The following is a 23,525-nucleotide window of genomic DNA, read 5'->3' as shown; positions in this document are numbered from 1 at the left end:
TGACAAGAAGATTGCCAAATACAACCGTGTATTTTAAAAACTGGGGAAGTGTTTTCTCTTTAATCAGGTAAACCAGAAGTTCAAAGCTATTTGCACTAATTAGTTTAATAGCACTTAAAAGACTGCAAATTAGGCAAAGAAAGCATGATTTACAGTATTTGAAAGATGTCCTGCTATTACAAGACCTCTCCAGCCTAGTAATGGTTCCATTTTGTTTCCTTAACAGGTTAAACATATTGCTGGCTGGTATGAACCCCTTCTATTTCCACGCAGTGAATGTAATTTTACACTGTCTAGTGACTCTTGTGCTGATGTACACTTGTGACAAAGCTGTGTTCAAGGACTGTCGACTTGCTTTTGTCACGGCGCTGTTCTTTGCTGTGCATCCCATTCACACCGAGGCTGTAAGTATGTGACACGCAAAAAATGGGTGACACAAAAGCTAAAAATAAATGTATACTTTAAATTATGTTTTGTTTGTTTTTAAAGAAACGTCTGAGTCATACAGAGTGTGGTACTTGTGATTTTTTTCTGTGGAGGAGGAAAGGTGAGAATATACTGTGTTTAAAATAATTTTCAGGAGTCATTAAGAAAAAAGTGTATTCATACTTTCCATTTTTCTGCTCTGGCACTAAATCCTTATTGAGATTCCTAATCAACAGTGCTGGGAATAAATGGACAGTCATTCAGATAATGAAAATGTTGAGTCTTCTGAAACCAAAGACCTCGGTGAGGCCATGCTCTCCTGCTGGGACATTGTTACATGCCTTCAGTCACCTCCTATAGCCGTCAATTTAAGGGAGAGAAAGCAAAGGGAGTATTAGTGTGTATACTGGAGGAGATGGCTCAGATAGAGATGATGTGACCCATGGATTAATTTATACTGTTTTCAATTGAAAGCTAGGAGTATCATCTTTGGTATGACTTCTTAGCTTAATAAACGTCATGGCAAGTTTACAGAGCAACAGCTCATGCTGGACATTTTCCATTTCATTATAAGGAAACAGCTAATGACAGGGTCATGCTAAAACTACAGTCTGTTAGCATTGGGAGATACTTCTGTAGATAAAATGAGTCTTTGAGAAGGAAATGCTATGTCCAGCTACCCACACTTAAAAGAAATGCACTCGTTAGCTGAGGTACCATTGATTGAGTGAGATACACATACTTTCATTATAAGCCTTCATAAATGAGCGAGGGAAATGGCTGCCACAGCTGAGAACTTCTGAGGAGAGATTACCTTAATAACAAAAAGCCATGAGCTTTACAGTTACTCCCTGTGCTGATCCCGTGTGAACTAATCAGCTAGGCTCCTTTTGGTAATACAGCTTTATATTATGAGGGAGGTTTTAGAAGAGGCACTCTTTGAATTTATTTTTGTCTGGGTTAAAACTTAAAAAGGTTAAAAAAATGCCAGAGCACTGAATATAGCTTAATTATTTAATCTCAAAAGAGACAAGATTTCAAAGGGTCTTTTATTTGCTTTATGGGCAATTTTTAGAACTTTATGAAATGGAATATTGAAATAGTTTGTAAAAAGCGTGTTTATACATTCTTCTTTGGTATTCCCTTACTTATAAAAAGATTTGGTTAATTAATATGTAGAAAAAACTCACATAAACTCAGATTATTCAGAAAGAGAATATATTACATATCACTGTATAGCTTTTTGGTGATAAAATTCATTAAAATATTAATTTTTAACTCATTTCTATATAATGAGTCTTCTCCAAAGAGTTGCTCTTTCATGAGTCTTTTCCTTTAACAAATCACAGTTCTGGGAGCTGGATGTGTTTCTCATTTGAGCCTTATTATACAAAATTAAAACATATCCCTAAAATTGGCATTTCTCGATGCAATTTTATTAATATTTTAATAAGAAATTAAAGAACGACTGAACTGTTGGCTTACTCATTTGTTTTGCCAAGTGAGAAACGCAGCAGACAAAACTGAGCGTATCCTACGCTAACCAAGTAACATTTCACTATGTTGAGGGAGGATAACACTGAAAGATAAAAAGCTTAAAATAGTAACAGTTAGCATGGATCATTGAAACACTCACTGAATGCACATGCCTTTTTATAGATGTGCCTTTACACCTGAGTGTCTCTTTTCCTTCTAGGTAACAGGTATAGTAGGCAGAGCGGATGTCCTAGCCTGCCTACTCTTTCTGTTGGCTTTTCTCTCCTATAATAGGTATGGATCCTTTCTATTGGTTGTGATAATATGAGATGCTCTAAGTCAGAGGAGGAGACAAAGGGAAAACCTGTCAGTTTGTGGATGCTGGCAGAGGTACTTCTCCCAGCACTATTACATGGAAGTGCCCTCGCCCCTGCTTTCAGCCATGATGCCAAATAAGTGATGCTTATGAGAACATTATAAACAGAAAAAGAGAAGTCAGTATCTAAGGTCCCTTCTTCCATTGACTTTACAGCTGAGCATACACTAGAGGAGGGCTTGTAGAGCTAAAAGTGGTAAAGAAATATATTAAACTAAGGTAAATTTTCTGTATGTAGAGTGAGGAATGAATGGACACATGCCTGCCTTTGAAATACATGCTGTGGCTCTGAAATATGTGGCTTTGAAGAGTTAAAGATTGCATCTAGACCATTATTCATCCTTTTCAGATGAAAACTTGGCACAGTTTGCTGGTCTGTGTCCTAAAACTGTGGCTGAACAAGTATAGATAAAGAAATAGCTTTACTTGGATGGGGTTTCTGCCACTTTTGCATTGTTATTTCATTTAGGAATGGCACTGTATCATCATGGCCACATGGAAGAACTGCTTATATCCCTCTTGGGCTGTTTGCAGTGCTGTTTTCATCAGAAGGTTTCAAAGCCATAAAATTGGTAGTGTCCTTGCAGGAATCTGCTTGTTTGATTTTGGTGCTTCTTCCCTCTCTTACAGGCTTGCTGCCCAGTCTATTAATGATTAGGACACATCTTTGACTCAGGGGAGTGTGGGTGGGATGGAGGAATTTTTGCTTGCATAGTGCATTTTGTCACATATGGAGAATTAAGCATGTGTGTTCTAGATGATGGAAAGCAGGTGTTTTTCTGCCCTTTCTGTCTTTGTACTTATTCTGCCTTCCTCTGACTGTTTGTCTTTTTTCCCTCTCCTGTTCAAATTCTTGGTGCACCTCTCAATACTTGTGTTTTCGCTTCCTGTCCTGTGTCTAAACCCTTCCTCATTTGTCAGTGAACAGTGTAGATTGTTCATGCCACTGATTACCAGCATCTTAAGAAATTCAGGAAAAGTGTTTCAGTATTTGTGTAAATGAAGTAGACGTGAAAATAACAGGAAAGTTAAAATATTAATGTCAAATCTATTTTTCAGGAGTGTGGATCAGCTTTATGTTGGGGAACATTTCCCTCCCACTGCCTCCCCATTCTTTTTGCTGCTTAGTTTATTCCTTGGGACATGTGCAATGCTGGTGAAAGAAACTGGAGTCACTGTGTTTGGTGTGTGCTTGGTTTATGACTTCTTTTCGCTCTCCTGCAATGGACTCAAACTGTAAGTAACTTGCTGTGCTTGCTGTGCTTTTCAGAAGTTTTTTCAGAGGTTTTTTTTGTTGCTCTATTGCTGCCTGGTGACTTTTACTGGGTAGATAGAGTAGATGTGAAGAACTGATCTCTAAAATGCTCAATTCACTCTGGCAAGACTAACATTTATTTTTTCCGTGGGAGTTCTGACTGAAGCATCAACATCTTCCAATTTCTTTGGCTTAACTCCTTCCATTTGCAATGTCTGCTTGATTATTTAACCGTAATATCATGGTTTTAGAAATACCATATGATGTTTAGTAGTAGAATCAGGTTTGATTCTTTCTGTCCTTACAGAATGGAAAAAGAGGGAAAATATTCAGCCAGTTCTGGAATGATTGGAATAATTAGCAGCTCTCAGAAGTCAGTGGAGAAAACTTAAATACTTTGAAGTTTGTATCCCTCACCCACTTAGTGTCACAAATAACTATACTGTTCTGTATCTCTATTAAAAGTCTTTTGTTTGATAGAAGCTGGTTTTTATTCGTTTCTCTCCAAAACCATGCCTGGTACAGGTCTGTTGGTGAGTGAACATGAAAACTTACTGCCACTGAGAACGGGAGGTCTTGCTCCTGCCATTGCTTCTTGAGTTCCCACTGGTGCTGCCCCACAGGGTCTGGAGCCTGTCACACCCCTGAGTGAGCTAGTGTATCTAGGTTATAAAGAAGGACACTGAATTTGTGTTTCTGCAGTAGTAAATTAAATCAGCTCCCAGAAGGGTTTGGGGGGTGCCAGAGCTGGCACAATGTGCGAGCAGCATATGCAGGGAGGAGAAGAGGGATTCTCCTCTTTCAGGAGCATCCTTAGCTTCCCTCCCATTTCAGCCCTTCCTCTAGGTCTTAATGGGGAATGGACCACTTTCAGGTTCACCTGCCCTCCCTCTGGCCCCTGTAGCAGCAGTAGCAATCAGAGAGCAGTTACAGTGGATTGGCAGAGGACTTCTATTTTGACCAGATAAGTAATTCATAACAGTGTAACCGGTGGGCAAGTAGCCAGCAAGCAGTTTTCTGGGGACTGACAGCCGGCATGCTTGTTGACACTTGCATTTACAATCTGCCAGGCGCACTCCAGGAGCTGCCTGGTTAAAGGTAACACAAATGTCAATTAAGTGGTGGAAAATCTGTGCCTTCCTACTTCTCCCTCCCCTCATCTCCTTCTCATAGGTTCACATTTCAGTGGCCTCTTCAGGTTATTTCTTTGCTTCAGTGGCATTCAGTTGCCCAGGTATGGCAGTTACTTAGCATGCAGGAATGAAGCTTTGTAGTCCAGATGTGCTGCCTTCTCATACTTGCTCTGGTTTTCTGTCTGCTCATGGTGCTCAGGATTTTATGACTATTATAGGTGGCAGAAAACCAGCATCCTTCTACATGCCACTAAAACTCACCTCCTCCTGCTCCTTCCTCCAACCTGGACAGATTTGTTTTCTGTTTAAAAGAGGCAGAACACTCAATTATTTTCTGCAGCAAAAAATTAGGAATAGCACCATATTCTTCTTCACAGTGCTTCCCAACTTACCAGAGGTCCAGAGAACAGCTTGATATGGCAATGCTCATCTTCTATTGCTGTCAGATGTCTTTGGCTAGACCTAGTTAGGAACTAATAAATCCTGTCCTCCCAGCACGCAGAGACTTTGTATTTTGGATTAAATGAAATGTCACCTGTTGTAGTTAGATGCCATGTTGTGCTGTTTTCGTAATGCTCAACCTTTTGATGAGTACATCTGAAAACTAAAATTCCTTTAATCTTTTTATTTCCTTTTTCCCCTCTTTTTCCTTTTTCTCTGCATACATTACCAGGAGAAATGGGGGGATCCACCACAGACCTGCTCGGCAGTCAGCGGCTTCTCCCTCTGCCTCGCTGCAGGTCCCCCCGGCTGGCAGGGAGAACGGGAAGCATCGTTTTGCTCACCGGGGCACCTGGAGCTCCTGCCACCCAGCATCACCCGAGGAGCAGCGGAGCAGTGGCCTTTCTGTGCCCAGCAAAGCCATGTGGGCCATTCGGAGGTACTGCTGGCTACCTGCTGCTGCGTTGTAGTTTAGTTTGTAGCTGATCCTTCCTTAAAATGCCATTCACTTTGGGTTAGCCATTTTTGTCCTGAAATGCGCTGTGATTTTACTTGTGCTATTGGAGAGGGAAGAGTGGTGGAAGGAGGGTTAAGGGAAGAAAGAGGAGTGAATTGAAAAGGGCATTTCGTCTGCGCAGGAAGAAGAGAATATCTGAGGACTATTCACGTCCTGAGACTTTCTATCCTAATATGATACTAGCAGGCAGTGGTCCCCTTCCCAGCTTCTCCGTGGAGAAAGCCAAAACCATAATGCTAGTTTGAATGTAAAGAGGGGGAATATGTGCACGTATACGATAATGTCTGAAGTGAATAAAGTGTTAGTAGCATATTAAGTGATATTGCTATATATCTACATATACACATGTCTAGGTATAATTTGTGCACGTGGATGTATGTGTATGTGTGTGCATGCATATTTATATAGCTATATGAAAGTAGTATATATGATAGCCACTTCTGTTTTATGCTTAAGAATGTGCATGTAATGGTGAAAGCTGGGCTTGAGCAGTAACAGAAGGATTTTCACTGGTCACATCCAGCAGTTCTTGGCATGTTCACTGGGGAAGGCAGGCATCCAGGGCCACACTCGGGCATCCAGGGCCACACTCTGGCATCCAGGGCCACACTCTGGCATCCAGGGCCACACTCTGGCATGGGACCAGTGCTTGGCACCCGTATCCCTGTGAAACAGCACAGAGTTAGTAGGAGCATTTGAGGTGGTGTGACTCAGCAGCCACCCCGCGGATCTGTGTCAGAGCACGGGGGGGTTTCTTTTAACTTTGACTTTTGTACAATCTCCCTGGTAGCCCTTGTCCAGCTTGTCCTTTGTTGCTAACAGCAAAACACTCACAGCATAATTTCATTTGGAGACCTGTAATAATGAATTGCCTTACACTACCTGTTCCTTGGAGGAAGTGTTTTGTTCCTTGAATAGATCAGGAAGATAGATCAGTTCTCTGATCATTTAATGGTTGGCACCTGAATGGGCCGGGCCCCATGCAATACTCCTGAAACCTGTGAAAGGGAGTGTTTTATTCCCCCATAACACCCCTCATTAATCAGTTCAGTAGGAGCTGTTTGTTTGTTGTTGATTGTGTTGGGTTTTCTTATAAATAATCTTGCTGCAATCAGTAGCGATGGCATTTAGGCATTATGTGGGATTTGTAGCTTCTCAGATCAGAGAGTCTGTTTTCTTTTTTTCTGTAGATTAAATGGTTCAGCCCACTCAGGATCTTCTGCCCTGCAGGTGTTTTGTGTGATTGGTCTGACTTGGGAATGGTTGGGTTCTTGTTTCTGCTATTTAACAAGGAAGGGAGTGGCTTTGGTCCAGTTGCCTCTCAGTGTGGGAATCTGTGACACAAAAATGGTAAGGAAGTTGAGGCTTTTTGGAGTGGTAAGTGCTAGCTGCTGCAGCACGGAGGCCTTTCTGGCCATTGAGACCAGCTTCCAATATTGTTTGTTCCAATTTATTTCTTCTCCTGCATCCAAAATCTTTAGCACAATTGGAAAGTGTGGGTCACCCTGGTAACTTCTGATATGCCAGGCCAGAATGGGCTGTCCAAAAGCCTTATTTAGCGTTTTACCTCCAAAGTGTAGAACCTGGTGGTGAGGAGTAACCTGAGCACAACACTAGTGCAGCTGCTGTTCCTGGCCTTTGCTCTCTGCATATTTCTCTCAATGCTTCTGTTCTCATTGATGTTTTTGTTTGTTTCCATTTTCCCTGATGGATACTATGGTGGAGGGTACCAATATAAAAAGCATCTCCTGTCTTGCTCCATCTTCTTGTTCCTTGTTTCTTTTACCCCTGTTTCTTTTTTTCTTCCTACTGCTCCTTTCCCCTCTCCTTTGCTTTGTATTTTTTCCAGGCACCCTCACTCTGCCCCTGCTTTTGGGAACAGCTCTTTCTTACACCACAGGGAAAGCCTCTGGTTTTCCAGCTTCAGGAGAGGCTGCAGAAGTTGTGTTGGAGAGACTATGCACGTGGGATGGCTTCGGAGGGAACTCATCCGTGCTGCCAACTGGCATTTGCTTTTCAGCAGCTGCCTCTTTGAGTGTTGTAAAGGATTTCTGCACATGTCAAATCAAGCTCCACGTGTATATAGCTGCTTTCTTTTTTTAAAAGGGTCTCTCATGGTGCAAGCTGCTCAGCTTCTCTTTTCAAGTGACTGTGTACAACACACTTGTAACAACCTGTTGTCTGATGATGGTTCACTGTGGGATGCCCAAAGTAGAGCTGGCTTGGTCCCAGTGGCTGAGAGGGAAGCCTGCTGCCAGACATTTGTGTGAGAGTTGTGCCTGAGAGCCTTGGGAGAAAGCCTGGAACGGGTTAATGGATGCTGCACACTGCTGGCAACCTTCTTTGCTTGTTTTTTGCTTTGCTCTGAATTCCTCTTTCCTCTGAAGGCTTAGAGGGTAACTTCTTGTTGCATGGAATGACAGCCTTTTAGCGCCTGAGCAATTTGACCAATGCCTGCTTGTCTAGTGTCAATGTTTGCTAGTCACTCTAAAAGAACCTAAATATGCTGCTACAGCATTTGTAATTTTAAGAGATCTTCCAATTCTCAACCACATGGAGTGTGCTTGCAGTCACATGGAACAGCAGCATTAAATGTATTGCAGCTCACTGACTCTCAAAATGATGCTCACCTCACGTGGATGTCTGTGGACCACTACCTGATCTATTACAGCCTTCTCCTTACTTCCATTTGCTGACTCCTCTCATAGGACAGATTAAAACAGTTGAAATACTTTCTGTGCGTAGTCTGCTTTAGTGCTATTGGCAGATTATATGATATGAAGTAGGAAGCGCTCAAGGCAATTGCTCTATTAAAATACAATCCATCTTTTTTAAAGTAAATTCTCACTATAAATGGAAAAAGGTAGAAGGAAAAAATTGAGGTGTCTGTCTAATACACAAAATTAATTGCACAATTTCTCCTCTGATCGATTTTTCTCTGACTTGTGTAGGTCTCTTCCATGGTAAAAGGGAGGGGGAAAGATTTTAAGTATTTCAGAAACTCCGAAGTTGGAGGGCAGATTGGGCACTGTGCAGTATCTAGTGTACCAGGTTGCTAGGTGTAAGGTCTTCATTACAATAAAATAGTTGTGCACTGCTTAATAGGTACTTTTAAGTACTCGTGATCAATCACATTTCTATTTAATAATAATTTACTATGTATCTTGCTTTTAGAGCTAACTAAAAAATGCAGGAAAATATAATGGAGGAGTTAAGGGAATCAGTCTCATTAGTAGTAACTGGAGTTAGTTATGTAAATTCTTGGTACAGAATAATTTCTGTTCTTTATTGTCACTTGCTCTTCAGCTATTCAGTGAATGTGGGTGTTACAGTCCTGGATGCCTTCAGCAGTAAGGAATGAGTTAGTCTGGATGAAATTGTAGATTTTATCACCACGATTTATTGCAATTTTGGGGGATGCTGGCACATGCACTGGCATATGCACAGGGTAGCTGGGATCTCTTATGAGTTTGATCCATCTCCCTGGGTTTTAAGACCTGAAAGAGACTTGTAACTGTGTGTGCACTCTCATATGACACAAATGCAGAAGTGCAGGCAGGAACTTTCATGTCAGGCTTGTACTTCGGTTTGGGGTAAGGCCAGACCTTTAGTGCTTTCACTGTGATAGTGCAGTAATGTATACTGCACCATTGGACACTGGACATTGGACACCACCATAGGACACATATATGTGTCCTATTAAAAGGCATTATCAGTGCCAACACTTCATTGCTCACCACAGTGATACTCTGTCAGAGCCATTAATACAGTAAACAACAAGTTGTCATAGTCCTTTGTGGAAGCTGTGTCTGTAGTTATTGTCACTCTTTCTCTTTTTCTTGATTTCTTGAACCCACTGAAAATGGAGATCTATTTTTTTAACTTTTTACTTTTAATTCCAAGGCTACATATAATTGTAGTCATGCCATGTCATATGTGCCTCACACTCAGCATTGCTAAATGCTGTCCTGCCTGTGGACCCCTCATACCACCTAGTCGCCCTGATGGTTTTAAGCTTTGTCAATGGTCCTGTGGTGAGCCCACAGTCTAAGCTGCTTGAAAAACAAGGCTCCTTAATAGCTTGCATAGATTTGAAACTGAAATCTGTTTCTCTTTGGTGACCTTAAACCTGATTTTTATTGCATCTGCTGGTGGTGATTTAGCTGGTGAGACCCTTCGTTTAGAATGGTCAATAGATTGCTCTTAAAGACTATCATTTTCCATGTACATGAACTGTTGCATCAGTTTTTTGTGATGGTTTTGTTTTGGTTTTGGTTTGGTTTTTTTTTTCTCCCAACTGACAGAATGAGAGAAGCAGATGTACATGGAGCTGTGCTCAACAACATCACTTTAAATCTGTGCATGTACAGAAGAGAATGAGGGAGCTCACTACTCATTAGCACTGTGGGATCCAGGCACAAAACCCCATTGATCCAAAATTCAATGAAATCCTTAAGGCTAATGCAGGGATAAGTGTGATCTGATGACTAAACCAGCAGCAATGTTCTTTCCTTTTGCAGTAGCAGGGGAAGGAAAATGGAAATGCTTTGCAGAATGTGGTGCATTCCAGGGATGGCTGTGCTGGCCCTAAGATTGACATACTATGGGGAAAAGTATGTTAAGGTCACAACGTGTCTTCCCTGAGTCCCTCCACAGCATGTACAGTCAGTGTTTGAGCTGAAACAGATGCTGTTCTCCAACATGAAGGAAGAGCAGGGGGGGGGGGACCAAAGGGTTAAGGAAAGGGGGGGGGGGGGGATCAAAGCGTTGGCACACATAATTTGCAACTACATAGCAATTGCTTGGTGTTGATTTGGCTTTTCCTCACTGGGTGCTTCTATTTCTGATTCTTGTGTAGCAATGTTTTGTTTGGGTTTTTTTTGTTTGTTTGTTTTTGTTTGTTGTTTGTTGTTTTTTTTTTTTTTTACCTGATTTGCCCGTGTGGCAATTTTTTTTTCTCGCATGAAATTCCTGTTCAAAAAGCAGATGTCTTCAGCTGGATTTTTTAATGCTTTCCCCTTGCCATGCCGTGCAATGCTGTTTCCTAGATTGATAACCAATATAAGCAGAATAGTGTGACCAGTTTCCATTGCTAAACACTAAGGTAACTGTTATTAATGTATTATTTTGGTCAGGGACAAACATACAACAAAAGAATAAGCTTGATACTCATTGCTGGTTTAAAAGGTCCTTGCTGTGCAACAGCAAAATAGCAAGGAAGGGATATAGGGCTTTGCAAATGCCACAACAATAGTCAGTGGAGAAATTTCAGGAGACATTGGGATTCAGCCTGTGGTGAAAAAGGTCTGGGGGTCAGGCAGCCAAAATGATTTTCTTCTCTAGGAAAGCAATATGAGTAACCTGGAGCATTAAGCAATGGAGCCAGCCTAGACTTTTCCCTTCCTTCCTCTCTCACAGGTAACCTCCAGAGGGTTGTGAGGTTTTGAAAATAAAGGAGCAAGCTCCTGGTCTGTGATGCTCTGAGCAAAGGCTGGTGTTGAATTGCCTCTGTGTAAAAGGAGAGAAAAGGAAGTGCTGAATTGTCGCTGGTCTTGGCTGATTTTTTAGGGAATTGATGTTTAAAATTGAACTGAGAACAGGACAGCACAATTTTACTCCAAAAGACAAGTAGGGCTCTAAGTCCTAAGGCCTAGGAAGGCACGGTTTGTGCTGAAAGATGACAGATAAGTGTCATTGTTATCCTGGTAACCATGGGATGATGCTTCTATGATGTTGCAAGCTTTGTTAATTGTAGCAGGTTTGCTAAGGCTCTGCCATTCTTGCTATTCAGTAAGCTTAAGTTATGAATGAAGTTTGGCCCCCCTTGGAGAGGTGTATTGCAGAGGTGGATTTATCCTGTGGTTTACTCTTCTCTGAACTTGGTTCTTTAGACCAATTGTCCATAGTGAATCTGATCAATGGCTCTAGCTACTGCTGTGTCTGTGTCATGTCTCTTTAGGAAATGTTTGCTAGTACTATGTGAATCTTATTCTCCTTCACCTGCACTTAGTAATGACATTTATTGGCCGGCTGAGGTGGTACCTGAGGCCACCAGAAGACTCTGCTAGCATCTACAAACATGGGAGAGATGGATGCCTCTATACTTAAAGCTTTGGATTCAGCCAAGGATTTATGTGCTCTGGCCTATCCTGTCTTCCAGAGAATCCTTATGTAATCTTGGGAAAATAATTACATATCTCTGTTCCCATGGCATATGCTGGAAGATGAGGCACAGTAATGCACGCTTCTTTTCTACCTCTATTTGTGTGATATGGTGGTGGTTTGAAGACTCCATCCCAAAAAAGCCAAGGACTGTCTCTTATGCATATTTGTGGCATTATGTGTCTTAATCTTTGAAATCTGCAAGTGGTGTTTCAATACACCTAACTGAACTCATTGCTTCCTAACTAAAGTTTATTTAAAAAACAGCACTGTTTTGGTATGGTGATGAGTGATGTTGCATGCACACACAAAAAGACATGTTTAGACATCATTAGATGCAAAATTATGCACTCAGCAGGTAAGAAAGGCCTGACTTAATTTTGGCCCTGTTGTGTGTTTATATTATGACAAGGCTTTAATTATGCTATCATACACCAATTTTTTCTGCATGATTCCTGCTCTATTCATTGCCCAGAATGGATGGGGCTCAGTTAATGAGCAACCATTTGATACTTTGTTTCTTCCTTGTCCAGAGCATGGCCCCATGCACAATTTACTTCATATTTTTCAAGTCCTGCTCTGAGACAGATTAAAAACATCTTGATACTTTCTCTGTGTATAAACTACCAAGTGCTGGTATTTCCTTGCAGTTTGTTGCCTTCAGTTTGTAATCTTTTAAAGTACTTTTGGCATAGTTTCTGGATGTGTAATTTCCTTGCTTTTCAATACAAGTGAAGTGAATAGCCAGAAATTTTGCAGTGGGGAGCCACATGGGTGTGAACAGTTGGATTGAAACCTTTGGATCCAACCCATCAACATCTGCCACTTAGGCAAGTGGACTAGCGGGTGGCAGCAGTAGAATGTGCTCTAAAGCAGTTGCTATTAAGAGACAGGGGACTTTTTCCCTTAGATATTTGCTGATAGAGGAGGCACAATGACGTCGTGTTCTCTTCCAGACTTGGACAAGAATAAGCTCTGGCATGTGCAGCTTCTTCTGGCAGCCCCTTCCTTCCTCTCTCCCCACTTTGTTGTCTGTCTTGTCTACTCCAGCCTGCCCTCATCTCTTCCTGTGCTTTCTTAGTCATTTAATTGCTTCCAATCATTGCCATTGTCCAAAGGCTTTGCCTTTTGGATCTTACTGCTTTCCTTAAAAGCTACTGTGATAAACTCCCTCTCCGAGGTTCCAGCCTGTATTACAAGCCCCCAGTCCTTGCTCAGCCAATTCAGGGGCCTCTGCCCATGTCCTTGTACTGTGTATTGCATCCTCCATGTGCTTCCAACTCCTCCTGTCTTTTGGGTTCAGTCTGCTGCTGTGGGAGCTTTGCCCAACTAGGGGAAAGATCCTTCTTGGGTTTTCCAGCTATCTGCACTTACTGTTTCTTTGCTTATCTCCCTTCAGCTGCATGGGTTTCTTCTCCATGGGCTGCAAAGCCTGGTTTCTTTTTGACCTCTTTTGTACAGTTTTATGGGTTTGGCTTACCTCCATCCTTTACCAAACCTGTGAGTTTTCCCTGTGCTTGCCACATGGGTTTGAGGATGAGGGAGCATGGAGAGCCAGGCAAAAGCCAGGAGCCTCCTCTGCTCAGATGCTCGGCATGGCGCTGAGCCATAGTTACTTGTACTCTTGGCTTATTTGTGTATGGAAAAGTGAGCACTTGAGCACGCTTGTTTGAACAGAATAGGCTCAGTTTTAAACTATACTTCCTCTGTTGGATTGTTATAGCTGCTATTCTGGATAGTTTTGGGGTTGTTTTTGCCCTGCAGTACAGAAGAACACCCCTCTCCCTATTTTTAAATCCTCTCAGAGGAAGTGGAAAGTAAATAATATCCCCGTGACTATTAATATGTGACAGTATTGAGAGGCTCTGTTTATTTCAGTAAGCAGCAAATAAACTTCAGTAGTTTGGCTTCGTGTACATTAAATGTTAGAAAAAAGGGGGCAAAGCTGAGTATGATGTTTTTCTTAGCTGATGATGACTTAACATGTTTTATTTATTTTTAGGGAAGGCTTTTTAACCTTTTAAAGATCCTTTAGACTTTCATTTAGTCCACAAAACTATATTTTTGTGAATTCTTGAGTGGGAATTGTGCCTGGGATAAAGAACCATACTGTACAAACAGAATCGGGAGGGAAAGTTAATGGCTGCTTTTGTTTGCATGTTTTTCCCTATCTTCTGAAAGATGCTGATCGCTTATTCATTCATGTGCACAAGGAATGTTTTTTTCCCTCTCTTTAATGGAAGTTGTGTTTAAGCCCTGCAGTTGCTTCATTGTATGTCAGCTTCTGTGTTCTCTGTGTTGCTAATTGGAAATCCCCAATTTGTAGGTGCAGTCTTGTTTGTCCCAGAGCTGACTCAGAGGAGACTCTGTTCATTCCTTTTACTTCACAGGACTACCTTTTATTCACAGTTCATGGCAGTCTCATTAAACCAGCATTTGAAATAGCAGCGTGCCCATGTTCATTGGCTTTCTCTGAAAGCCCTGTAAACCAGTGTCAGGGAATTAACAGCAGCTCAGAAACAGAAAAACCTTAATGGCTTGCCAGGTCATTTTCCTTGCAATAAATCTGGGTTAGTTTGACACAGAACAGTATTTCAGTTACTGAGGAAATAAAAAAACCCCAAACAAGCCACAAAACCAGAAGATAGATGATGATACTCAGATTATTGCAGGTATTCCCTCAGAGCTAATCTAATTGAACAGTTTCTCTCTTACAGCTTTGACTTCCTGGCACTTTTTTGAGTATCTAACAGAGATATTTAGGCTTCTCAGGATTGAAAGATTCAGCTGGAACTACCTACCTCATTAATGGCTAATAGTTTCCAAGCTGGTCCGTGTCTCCTCTGTGAACCTGGTAATCACAGCAAGTATTAAGAGAAGCACAGCAAACTTTCGGGACTAAGTTACATGGCTTTAGGGTTTTGCAGGCTAATACAAGCAATCATTTGCTCAAAACCATGAGGACACCAATCTTACCAAATATGACTTTATGTGGATGGTTCCAGTTGTGTGATGAATGTTACTTTGGTTTTTGGTGGTTTTTTTTTTTTTTTTTTTAAATGTGAAGTAGCTGTTGACATTTAATTCTTGGTTTAAAAAGACAAAATCTATTAGCATGTCTGATGCTTCTCCTGTCCTTCCTGTATGCTTTCCAAAAGGAATAGATCCTTCCATGACTAGAAACAAGTAGTATATCCACTTTCACATTGCTAATTCAGTTATCCCAATATTCTTTTCCAACTAGTGCATTAGAAACCTTAATCCTCTACTTGGCTTGGAAATGCTGGATCACAAATTTCTCTCCCAAGTGCGGATCTTTGAAATGCAGATTTTTTGTTGCTCTTCTTTTAATCAGTTTCCAGAATGTGAATGTCCAGGAAGCTGCAGTGCAGAAGGGACTCTTATAAATGCATTCCACATTCCCAAACAGCCATGCTAAAATTCAGATACTGGCCAAAATGAGCCTTAAAAGACAAGGTTTGCTCTTGGGCTGTTGGAATGCTGCTATCGAGTGTTTGCTTTCCAGGTCTGACAGGTCGTGCAGCATCTGGCGATGCTCTGCTTTGCCTTGTGAATTCTCATTACCTGCCACAACTGATCATGGAGCAGTTTAAGTGAAAATCTTCCACTGAAATACGTTGTGGTGGTTGTTATTTTTTTCTTAAAACCACCTTTCTGGAAGCTAGGTTTGGTTATCTTAAGTATCATTCTTTTGTTGTGTGGATAATGCAGTTGTTCCCTCTAAAAGCTTTGGTTGGCAGCATGTTTGCCATAGGTTCTCTGTTTAAGCTGGGGGCTGAAAGTCTGCTCAAATCTCTCCTTTTGTCACCTACAAATCCCTTGTTTTTGAAAATCAGCTGTAGATTAAAGAAATACTAAGTGTAAAATTTGTACTTCGAAGCTAAGGTTACACTTTAGTTTTACTAGTACAAAAATTCTGGAGTAAAATACAATTCCTTTTCATGCATGAAAGATGCCATCAAACCTGCTGGATGTTCATTCTAGAAAAGGAAAATTAGAAGGAAAAACTTACCTGTTTTCCTCTGAGACAAGGACCTTATTGATTGTTCAAGATAAAATTCAGGGGTAGAATAATTATTGGTCGGGGTGAAAGGGAGAGGGATCATTACCTTTATTTCCCTCCCACAAAATGCAGTTTTATCTCATCATACAGCTCTGTTAAATGTATCATTCTTGCAAGACCATGTTAGGAATTTCTGCAGAGACAAAGCTGCTGTGAAATGGCAGCCTTGGATTCTTTTGCAATATTTTGACATTGCTTGATTTAACTGCATTTACTGTAACCTCTGCCTAATCTCATGACAGCAGCTTGTATCACTGCCGTGCCTGTGAGTTATCTGTAACTATTTGAAGCAGAGATGTTTCTTTTGTATTTTGGTAGTAAGCTCGATTCATTTGTTGATGTTCTCCCCCATTCTTCCTAGTGTTAATTATGTCACACATTTATTTCCAAGGATAAATTGTTTAGAATGAAAATGGTTTTGGTACAAGCATCAGGAATTTTCATTTTTAGAAAGCTGTCACCTGCTCTCTGATCTAAATGGCTGCTAATGCCAGTCTTTCTAATCTAGCCATTACAGATCAGCATTCCTTTGCTGATCTTGGCAGATGTACTGAGGTACTGAATCACTATCATGACCCTGCTTATATTCCTGAATGGTATCTCCATTATGGAATTACTCAATATGGAAAACCAAATTCCTTCATTCATTGACTGTATAAACTTTTGGAGATGATGAATAACTTTCCACCCAGAAGGCATTTATTCATGCATTTAGCCTGGTGCTTGCATGAATATAGGAATTTTTGCATGATATTTCTTCAGGGGGAAAAAGCCCAAACACGTCCTTTAACTTCATATGAAGATTTGTCTGATGCATTCATACCAGTATATTCAAAATAATAGAAGAACATTGTAGGAAAACTGTATGAAACCAGTGGTCCATCTAGCTCCAGTCTCTGTTTTCTGACTGTGGTCATTACTTGATGCTTACAGAGAATAAAAGAATAGAAATAGGGCCAGGATGAAGTTACCTTTCCTCACTGTGCATGCTGAGTGTGTGCCAGTCAGTGATTTAGAGACTATGCATCTGGATGCTTTATCTGGAACACTGCTTTTAAGACTCTCCATGGACCTGTCCTCTGTGGAGTTGCCTAATTCCCTTTCCAGGACCCTTCTCTCCTCTAACTTTGAGGGCATCTTGTTACAATGAGTTCTGTGATTCAATTACACACTGTATGAAGAAATCTTTCCCTTTGCTTGAAAACTGAGAATTTCACGGGGAGCCCCTTGACTTCGTGTGAGAAGTAGAAAGTAATTTCTCTAGTTACCTCCCCGAGCCCTTCATAATTTTATGATATCTTTATACATACTCCTTTCCAGGGTGGAGAGGAACCCTATTCTGTTGACTTGTGTCCTCACACAAAAGCTATTCCATGTGTCTGAGCCTTATTACTCTTTCCTGTACCTCTTCAATCTCTATTAGATCCTTTGAAAATTAGGCAGAGGAAGGGGTGATCTCAGTACTCTGGGTGCAGGGGCACCTTGGAATTCTGTTCAGTGTATTATTGCTTGTTTCTGTTCTAAACATGCTATTCAAAAGCTGCATTTTTCAGTTTTGATTTATGGCACCACTCTTTTTTTAATATATTATTAATTCTTTTGTTCTGACTGCAGTCTGTGTGGGTAGTTGAGATGTACAGTAAAAACCTGAATGAAAAGATCTGAGTATCTTTTATTACTGTATTCTGAATTCTGAGCACTGCCTTTGGCTGGAGAGTATCCTGCGACTGCCTGGCCAGTTACTCATTACGGGGGGGAAAGGCTGGGTCAAGGTGCTGAACTAAGCTAAGATGGGCTTGGTTGATGTCAGGGCCAGAGATGATACAATAAAACTCTGTCACTTGCTGTGTCTTGCCTCAGTTACCTTGATCTGGTTCATAATACATACATGTAATACATCCTCCCTTTTTTAACTGCTGTTCGAGCGTGAGTAGTAACTCGAAGTACCCTGGCTTGGGCAACGCTTGTGGGCTTCCTCAGACCCCACGAGACTCAGTCCTTCTGACTGCTTTTTCTTGGCTTCAGCCATTTTCTCTTCTCCTTAGTGGTGTAGCTACAGTGCAAAGGGGCTGTAGCCACTGCCGCAGATGCCTGGGACCCAGGGTGTACATGTCTTCTCTGTCCCAATGGCTATGCTCCATCAGTCCGGGAGAAGCGTTACCTCTCCAAACCAAAGAACAGAAAGTCTGAGCATTCACTCCAGTTCACAGACAAAATCTGACATAAAGCAGAGACTTAATCCAGCGTTTCCCAAATCATAAGCAGATCCGCTGTAGCAAAAGTCTTGCTATTTTTGCTGCTAAATTGTCAACTTCTTTCTTAAAATTTGCTGAAAAGATAGAGCCCCTTATCCCTCTCCCCTTTCCTACAGCTGAAAGCTTCAGTGTTTGTTCTTTTTAAGTGCAAAGTTGTAGACAGTGCAAGCCATGATAGCTGCTGTCCCAGGGCTTTCATGTCACTGTTTGTTGCATTATTTACTTTGATCTGGTTTGGCCTCTTGACTCCACCAAAAGCGCCTTTCAATGTGAATTAATTAAGAGAACTGTATTTTCTTCTTTCAATTGCCTTTAAAAGGGAAAGGCTCCCAGATGGCATTAGGGAAGGAAGGAGGTGTTTTTCTCCCTGCACAAGCCATGCTTTTTTCATAGACCAGAGGCTTTCTCTGCCGTTATGCTTTGGGAGTCTGCAGTTCTGATGGATTGAAGGCGCTTTCTCCCAGGAATTTGGAAATGCCAGAACCAAATGAGGCCGCCTCAGTGGCGTCCCAGCCCATATAAGCAGCTTTCTAATAACGAAGATGACTTTAATATTGCAGCATCCTGTCTCTGCAGAGCACTCAGTTAATTATGAGGTGTGAATAAGGAATATGTTTCACAGTGCCTTGGCAATTTTCTGAGTTCACTGATCCATAAACAAGATTATTCCCTAATAGTCCTTCATCTCTGCCATTATTACACGAGGGTGTTCAACTTTAAATTAAATTAAAAATTATCATCTTTAAAGTTTGTTGAGCCACAGCTAATCTTTCGAGAGTGTTTCCGGGATTAACTATTTTTAAATTGCTTAGCTGTTTGGGGAGGAGAGCATTTTCTATCGTTCCTGCTGTGCCATTTTTATAAAGACCACACTGTGGCAACTCTCTGCTGGGAAATGCGGATTAGACCCATTTTTCTCTCTTTCTTTTCAAAGTCCCTGACACTATCAGGCAGCTGATGTTTCAGAAGGAAGCTGCTTTATCAAGGTACGTGTAATTCTTTTACAGTTCTTTCAGCTGCTCCCAACCCAGGAGCAAGGGACTAAATTTGGTTCTCGAATGCCAGCTGTCCAGCCTGGATCTGTCCCTGTCCCTTAGCCGGTTTGTACAGGAACGAAATGAAATGGGCTACTGGTGCAAAGCTGCCAGGCGGTTTGTGATCTCTCAGGGTTGTGCAGAGCTACAGCTCCTTGAAGACATTTTTACCATTACTAATAGTGTCATTGTAGATTTTTAAGGTCAGGAGTGACCATTTATGATCATCTAATCTGAGCTGGAGCGTGGTGCAAGAGGCAGAGCTTAACTTAGAGTTACTGCATGAAGCTTGCATTTCTCTTTGAGCTGTGGCGCACGTCTGTCAGCAGCCCTGACTTTAAAGACTTGATGTGATGGAGTGTTTGAAATATCCTTAGGTGGATGGTTGCAGCGGTATGCTACTCTAGCTGTTAAAAATGTGTGCCTATTTCTAGTCTGATTTATCTAATTTGAGTTTCCAAGCACTGCATCTCATTATGTCTTTTTCCACTAGATTAAACTGGGCTCTCCTAGCTGAAAGTTCTGCAGTCTGTAATAGCTGTTTTACTGTTCTTCCAGACAGACTGAAAGGCTGGGCTTCCTCAGGGTACCCAGCAGTTGCTGTTGTGATGCAGCTGATCTGAACAAGGCTTGGATTAGGTAGCTTGGGTCCTGCTAATCCTGTGTCTGCAATGGCGTGGAGATCAGAGTAGGTGAAGCAAGCTTTCTAAGCGTTTGCCAATCTCTTTTTCTCAGATCTTTTAATGTTTTTTTTTTTCCTCTGGATGTTATGCTGAACTTCCAAAGCAGTAAAATGCAGTTAATTTTTGCTGTGCAGAATCTACATGTTGTAAAAGTCAGTACTTTGCTGACTAAGACCAAGTAGATTAGAGTAAAATTAGAGTATCTTTCGTAATAAATCCCTATGGGGCAAGAACGAGATGTTCCCACGTGTTTGTTGTGTTTCTAGCGCAATAGTGTTTCAAACTTAATTGGAAAATTATTCGTATGAGGAGGTGCACTTGACACTGCATCTGCACACACAGATAACATCTGGATGGTACGCAGCTCTTGATCTTAAGAGCATCGCTGCGCACTAATGAGCACCAGTGCTCAGAGTCTGGAGTTGACATTTTGTCTGGAACGGCTGTGATTGAACACACGATCTTTAAAATGCTGCACCAACCCCTCATTTACAGTGGTAAAGTTAAAGAAAAGGAGATGGAGAAAATTTGGATAGAGCATATTTTTTAACACAAGATTGTCCCTCACAGTGTAGTTCCCAGCAGGTTGAATCTAGTTTTAGAAACAAGAAAATATACAGATTGATATCTTTATTTCACACTCAATATGTTTTATAATCAGGAAGTATAATTTCAGAGGGGAAAAAAGCTTTCTGCTGAATTGCTGGCAGCCTTACCTAGGGTGTGTAGGAAGCTGTCAGGAAAGCACGGATGTCAGGTGTTGACCTACGCTGATGATGCTTCATTTGTGAGATTCAGTCAGATTAAAGCGCAAAGTAATATGAATAATTTGGCTCCAAGTTCAATGCTTAAGAATACATAAGACGGGACATTAGCATCATTCTTTTATACCAGCTGAGACTGTGACCCAACTGGCAGACTACTCCAAGGGTACCATTATCTTTTACATAACAAGTTTCATATTCTCATATTTCATTTTTTTTTTAAGCATCTGTCATTACCTCTTCAGAAACCCCTTACAAATTAGAGGTGCCTCTTGCATAACTGAAGAGCAATTATTGTTCCATTACTAAGTAATGAAGTGCACACTTGCATGGAAAGAATGATGACTCCAAATATGATGTTCAGCAAGATTCCCAAGGTAATATCTGGAAGTGTGTCTTCAAAGCTTATATTTTAGTAGTTGGAAGATCTTATGTCCAATATCTTCCTTAAAAAACTGTTAAGGAAGAAAACATATATGTGCGCCTGAAAAAGGGAGCTGTTTCCATATCAAAGTCAAGAGAGATGTTTTGCATCATCATGAAAGATGCTTCCCTGCCATGACCTGGAGTTTGAGTTACTGACTTAGGTTTAGTGTGGTTGTTCAGTGCATTATCGCCCCCCTGATAATTCTGCCAGGACACAGAGGAGGCTTCTGGGCGGGGGCAGGAGTCCTAAGAGTTTTGTATAGTGGCGTCATCCCCCAAGTTACATTTGAAGAAGAATCAGAATCATAGCATGGTTTGGGTTGGAAGAGACCTTAAAGATCATCTAGTTCTAACCCCCCTGGCATGGGGCAGGGACACCTTCCCAGGTTGCTGAAGGGCCTCATCCAACATGGCCTTGAACACTTCCAAGACATTAGTTTTCAACTGGATGAAGTTGCAGGCTCTTGAGCAAGTCCAGATGGTGCTGCCAGGGCCTGCCTCTCAGATTCCTGGCGTAATTACCTGAAGCAGTAATGCTCTCTGCCAATTAGGAATTGTCTATTCTTGGGCTTCCAAACACTGAGATACTTGAACAGGAAATTATTTTGAACATTTAGTCCTTACGTTTAATGCTTTTTTGAGTAGAGCTTAATGTGATGATCACGACCTGCTAATCCCTCTAGTAGAGTCCCCCAGTAACTGGGACACATAATCATGATGATTACTGGGTCATTGCAGCTGAACAGCTGGTGTTGATCGCTGTAGCTCTGTTTGTGTTTGGTGCAGCTGAGGTTTCCATATTTCTCGACATCCTCATGTCAAGTCTCAAGCCCGTGTCAGTTTAGTGAATGGGATGGCTGACAGTGCAGATCTGACCAACTTGCTAAGCCTGCCTGTGGGATTCTTCTCACTTTCTTAAACTAGGCTTGGTGAATTTTGGACCATTAATTTTAAAAGCCTTTTCCAATCTGTGAATAATTATTTTCTTAAATAGGTCCTCTGATGGGAATTGCTGTGGCCTTAGCAAGAGAGGTATACTGCCTGATTCAGTAAAAGAAGAAATCCAAACAAACCAACACCATCCATAAGATCGTTTGCAGGTGACCTTGAAGTAATCTACTTCCTTCTGTCAAAGGAACATCAGATACTAAGGGACTACATGGCTCATCAGACATAGTCCTCTTTTATCACACACAGCCAGTTACTTAATCCCTTTCATATACTGATTCAGTGCTGCCTTGTGTCCAGTTGGATCGTCTCCATGTCTTCCCTTGAAATGCTGCTCCACAGACTGACAAGTTTGCTTGGAAAGCTTTCTTCACCTAGCCTAAATACCTCGATGGCCAATTTATGCCCACTTAAACCTTGTGTTTGTGCATCTCCTTTGCCTTCCTTCCTTCGTGTGCCTTTGTGTTATAATGTGTGGGCACACAAAACTAAAGAGACTGTCAGGTGGTGTACAAAACTGGTGTTAAAGTGTGAGAATCCAGCAGCAGTTCTTTACTTTGTATGTGTTCCTGGGGAGACGATGCAGAGAATTGCCATGGGTTGTTACTAAATAATGTAAAATACCCTTCTTGCTGGTGTTATCTAGGCAAGCTTTGTGCAGTGACAATGGCTGAGACTCTCCAGAGAAGCTGCCTTTGCTTTTGCCAAGGAGAAGGGTATGTTTGGAGTGCTTGTTTTTATTTTTATTTATTTCCTTTGGTCAAGAGCCATGAAAATCTCGGCAGCTTCAGAAACTTATGCTTTTCATTCTGACTCGCAGCCATTTTGAGAAAGCACAGAACAAAAACCATCAGCAACTGCAAATGTGGGGGGTAAAAAAAACATACTGCCAGTATCCTCACCGAATATGTTTAAGGTCCATTTATAGGAGAATAAAGCAGTAGAGAACCTCCTGCATTATCTTGGTAACTAGTGAGTAGGAAAAATGAAGTTCAGTTATTTTGGATAGTGGCTCGTGCTTATGCCCTGTTGTACACTAGTGCAAAACACGTCTAAGTGAGGTGAGAACTGCAAATGGACTTAAAACTTAAATATCAACTTTCCCAATATGCTAGTCAAGAAACTTGCTGCTGCTTGCTTTTTTCTGGACCCCTAGAGGCAATAGTTCTCACTATATCAGGCCTTTTGGAGACCTCAGCTCGCTTTTCACGAGCGTGTTGAATAGGCTTCCTTTGCCATGCTGATAGGATGCTTCTTAACCACTGTGTCAGAGTCTGAATAACTGTGTGAAAATGGTGTAGCCTGTAAACAAAGATAGTATGAATCACAGTTTAAAAAATCCAGGATGGTTGTCTTTCCTTACCTGGCAGTGAACTTCCCAGAGGCACATCTTCCAAGCGGAATGTCTGTCTTTTTTGCTGTCTTTGCCATGGATTTCCTTCCACAAAGTCCCATAGAAGGAGTGCCTTTTACTGTGTAGGAGTGACTTGTTCTTTTTTGGCTAGTCTAAAAGGGCTGCTGGACCTCTAGGGGAGGGATGTGCAC

At 41.4% G+C, this 23,525-nt stretch overlaps 1 protein-coding gene across 1 annotated transcript in view; it reads left to right on the top strand.

The window, feature by feature from the left end:
- Positions 1-230: 230 nt before the first annotated feature.
- The window catches only part of LOC104405573 (transmembrane and TPR repeat-containing protein 1-like), a gene marked incomplete at its 3' end in the record, with an annotated part of 69,710 nt that continues 46,415 nt past the window's right edge, over positions 231-23,525 (top strand). Inside the window, exons 1-4 of the mRNA XM_010014316.1 lie at positions 231-404; positions 2,123-2,196; positions 3,338-3,514; positions 5,340-5,546. Coding sequence (XP_010012618.1) covers positions 249-404; positions 2,123-2,196; positions 3,338-3,514; positions 5,340-5,546 — 614 coding nt within the window. The remainder of the gene's footprint in view (positions 405-2,122; positions 2,197-3,337; positions 3,515-5,339; positions 5,547-23,525) is intronic.

The sequence above is a fragment of the Nestor notabilis genome, unplaced genomic scaffold, assembly GCF_000696875.1.
Source record: "Nestor notabilis isolate BGI_N333 unplaced genomic scaffold, ASM69687v1 scaffold12595, whole genome shotgun sequence".
Taxonomy (NCBI): Eukaryota; Metazoa; Chordata; class Aves; order Psittaciformes; family Psittacidae; genus Nestor; species Nestor notabilis.
The sequence above is the reverse complement of the archived record's forward strand: the minus strand, read 5'-3'. Positions and strand labels throughout refer to the sequence as shown.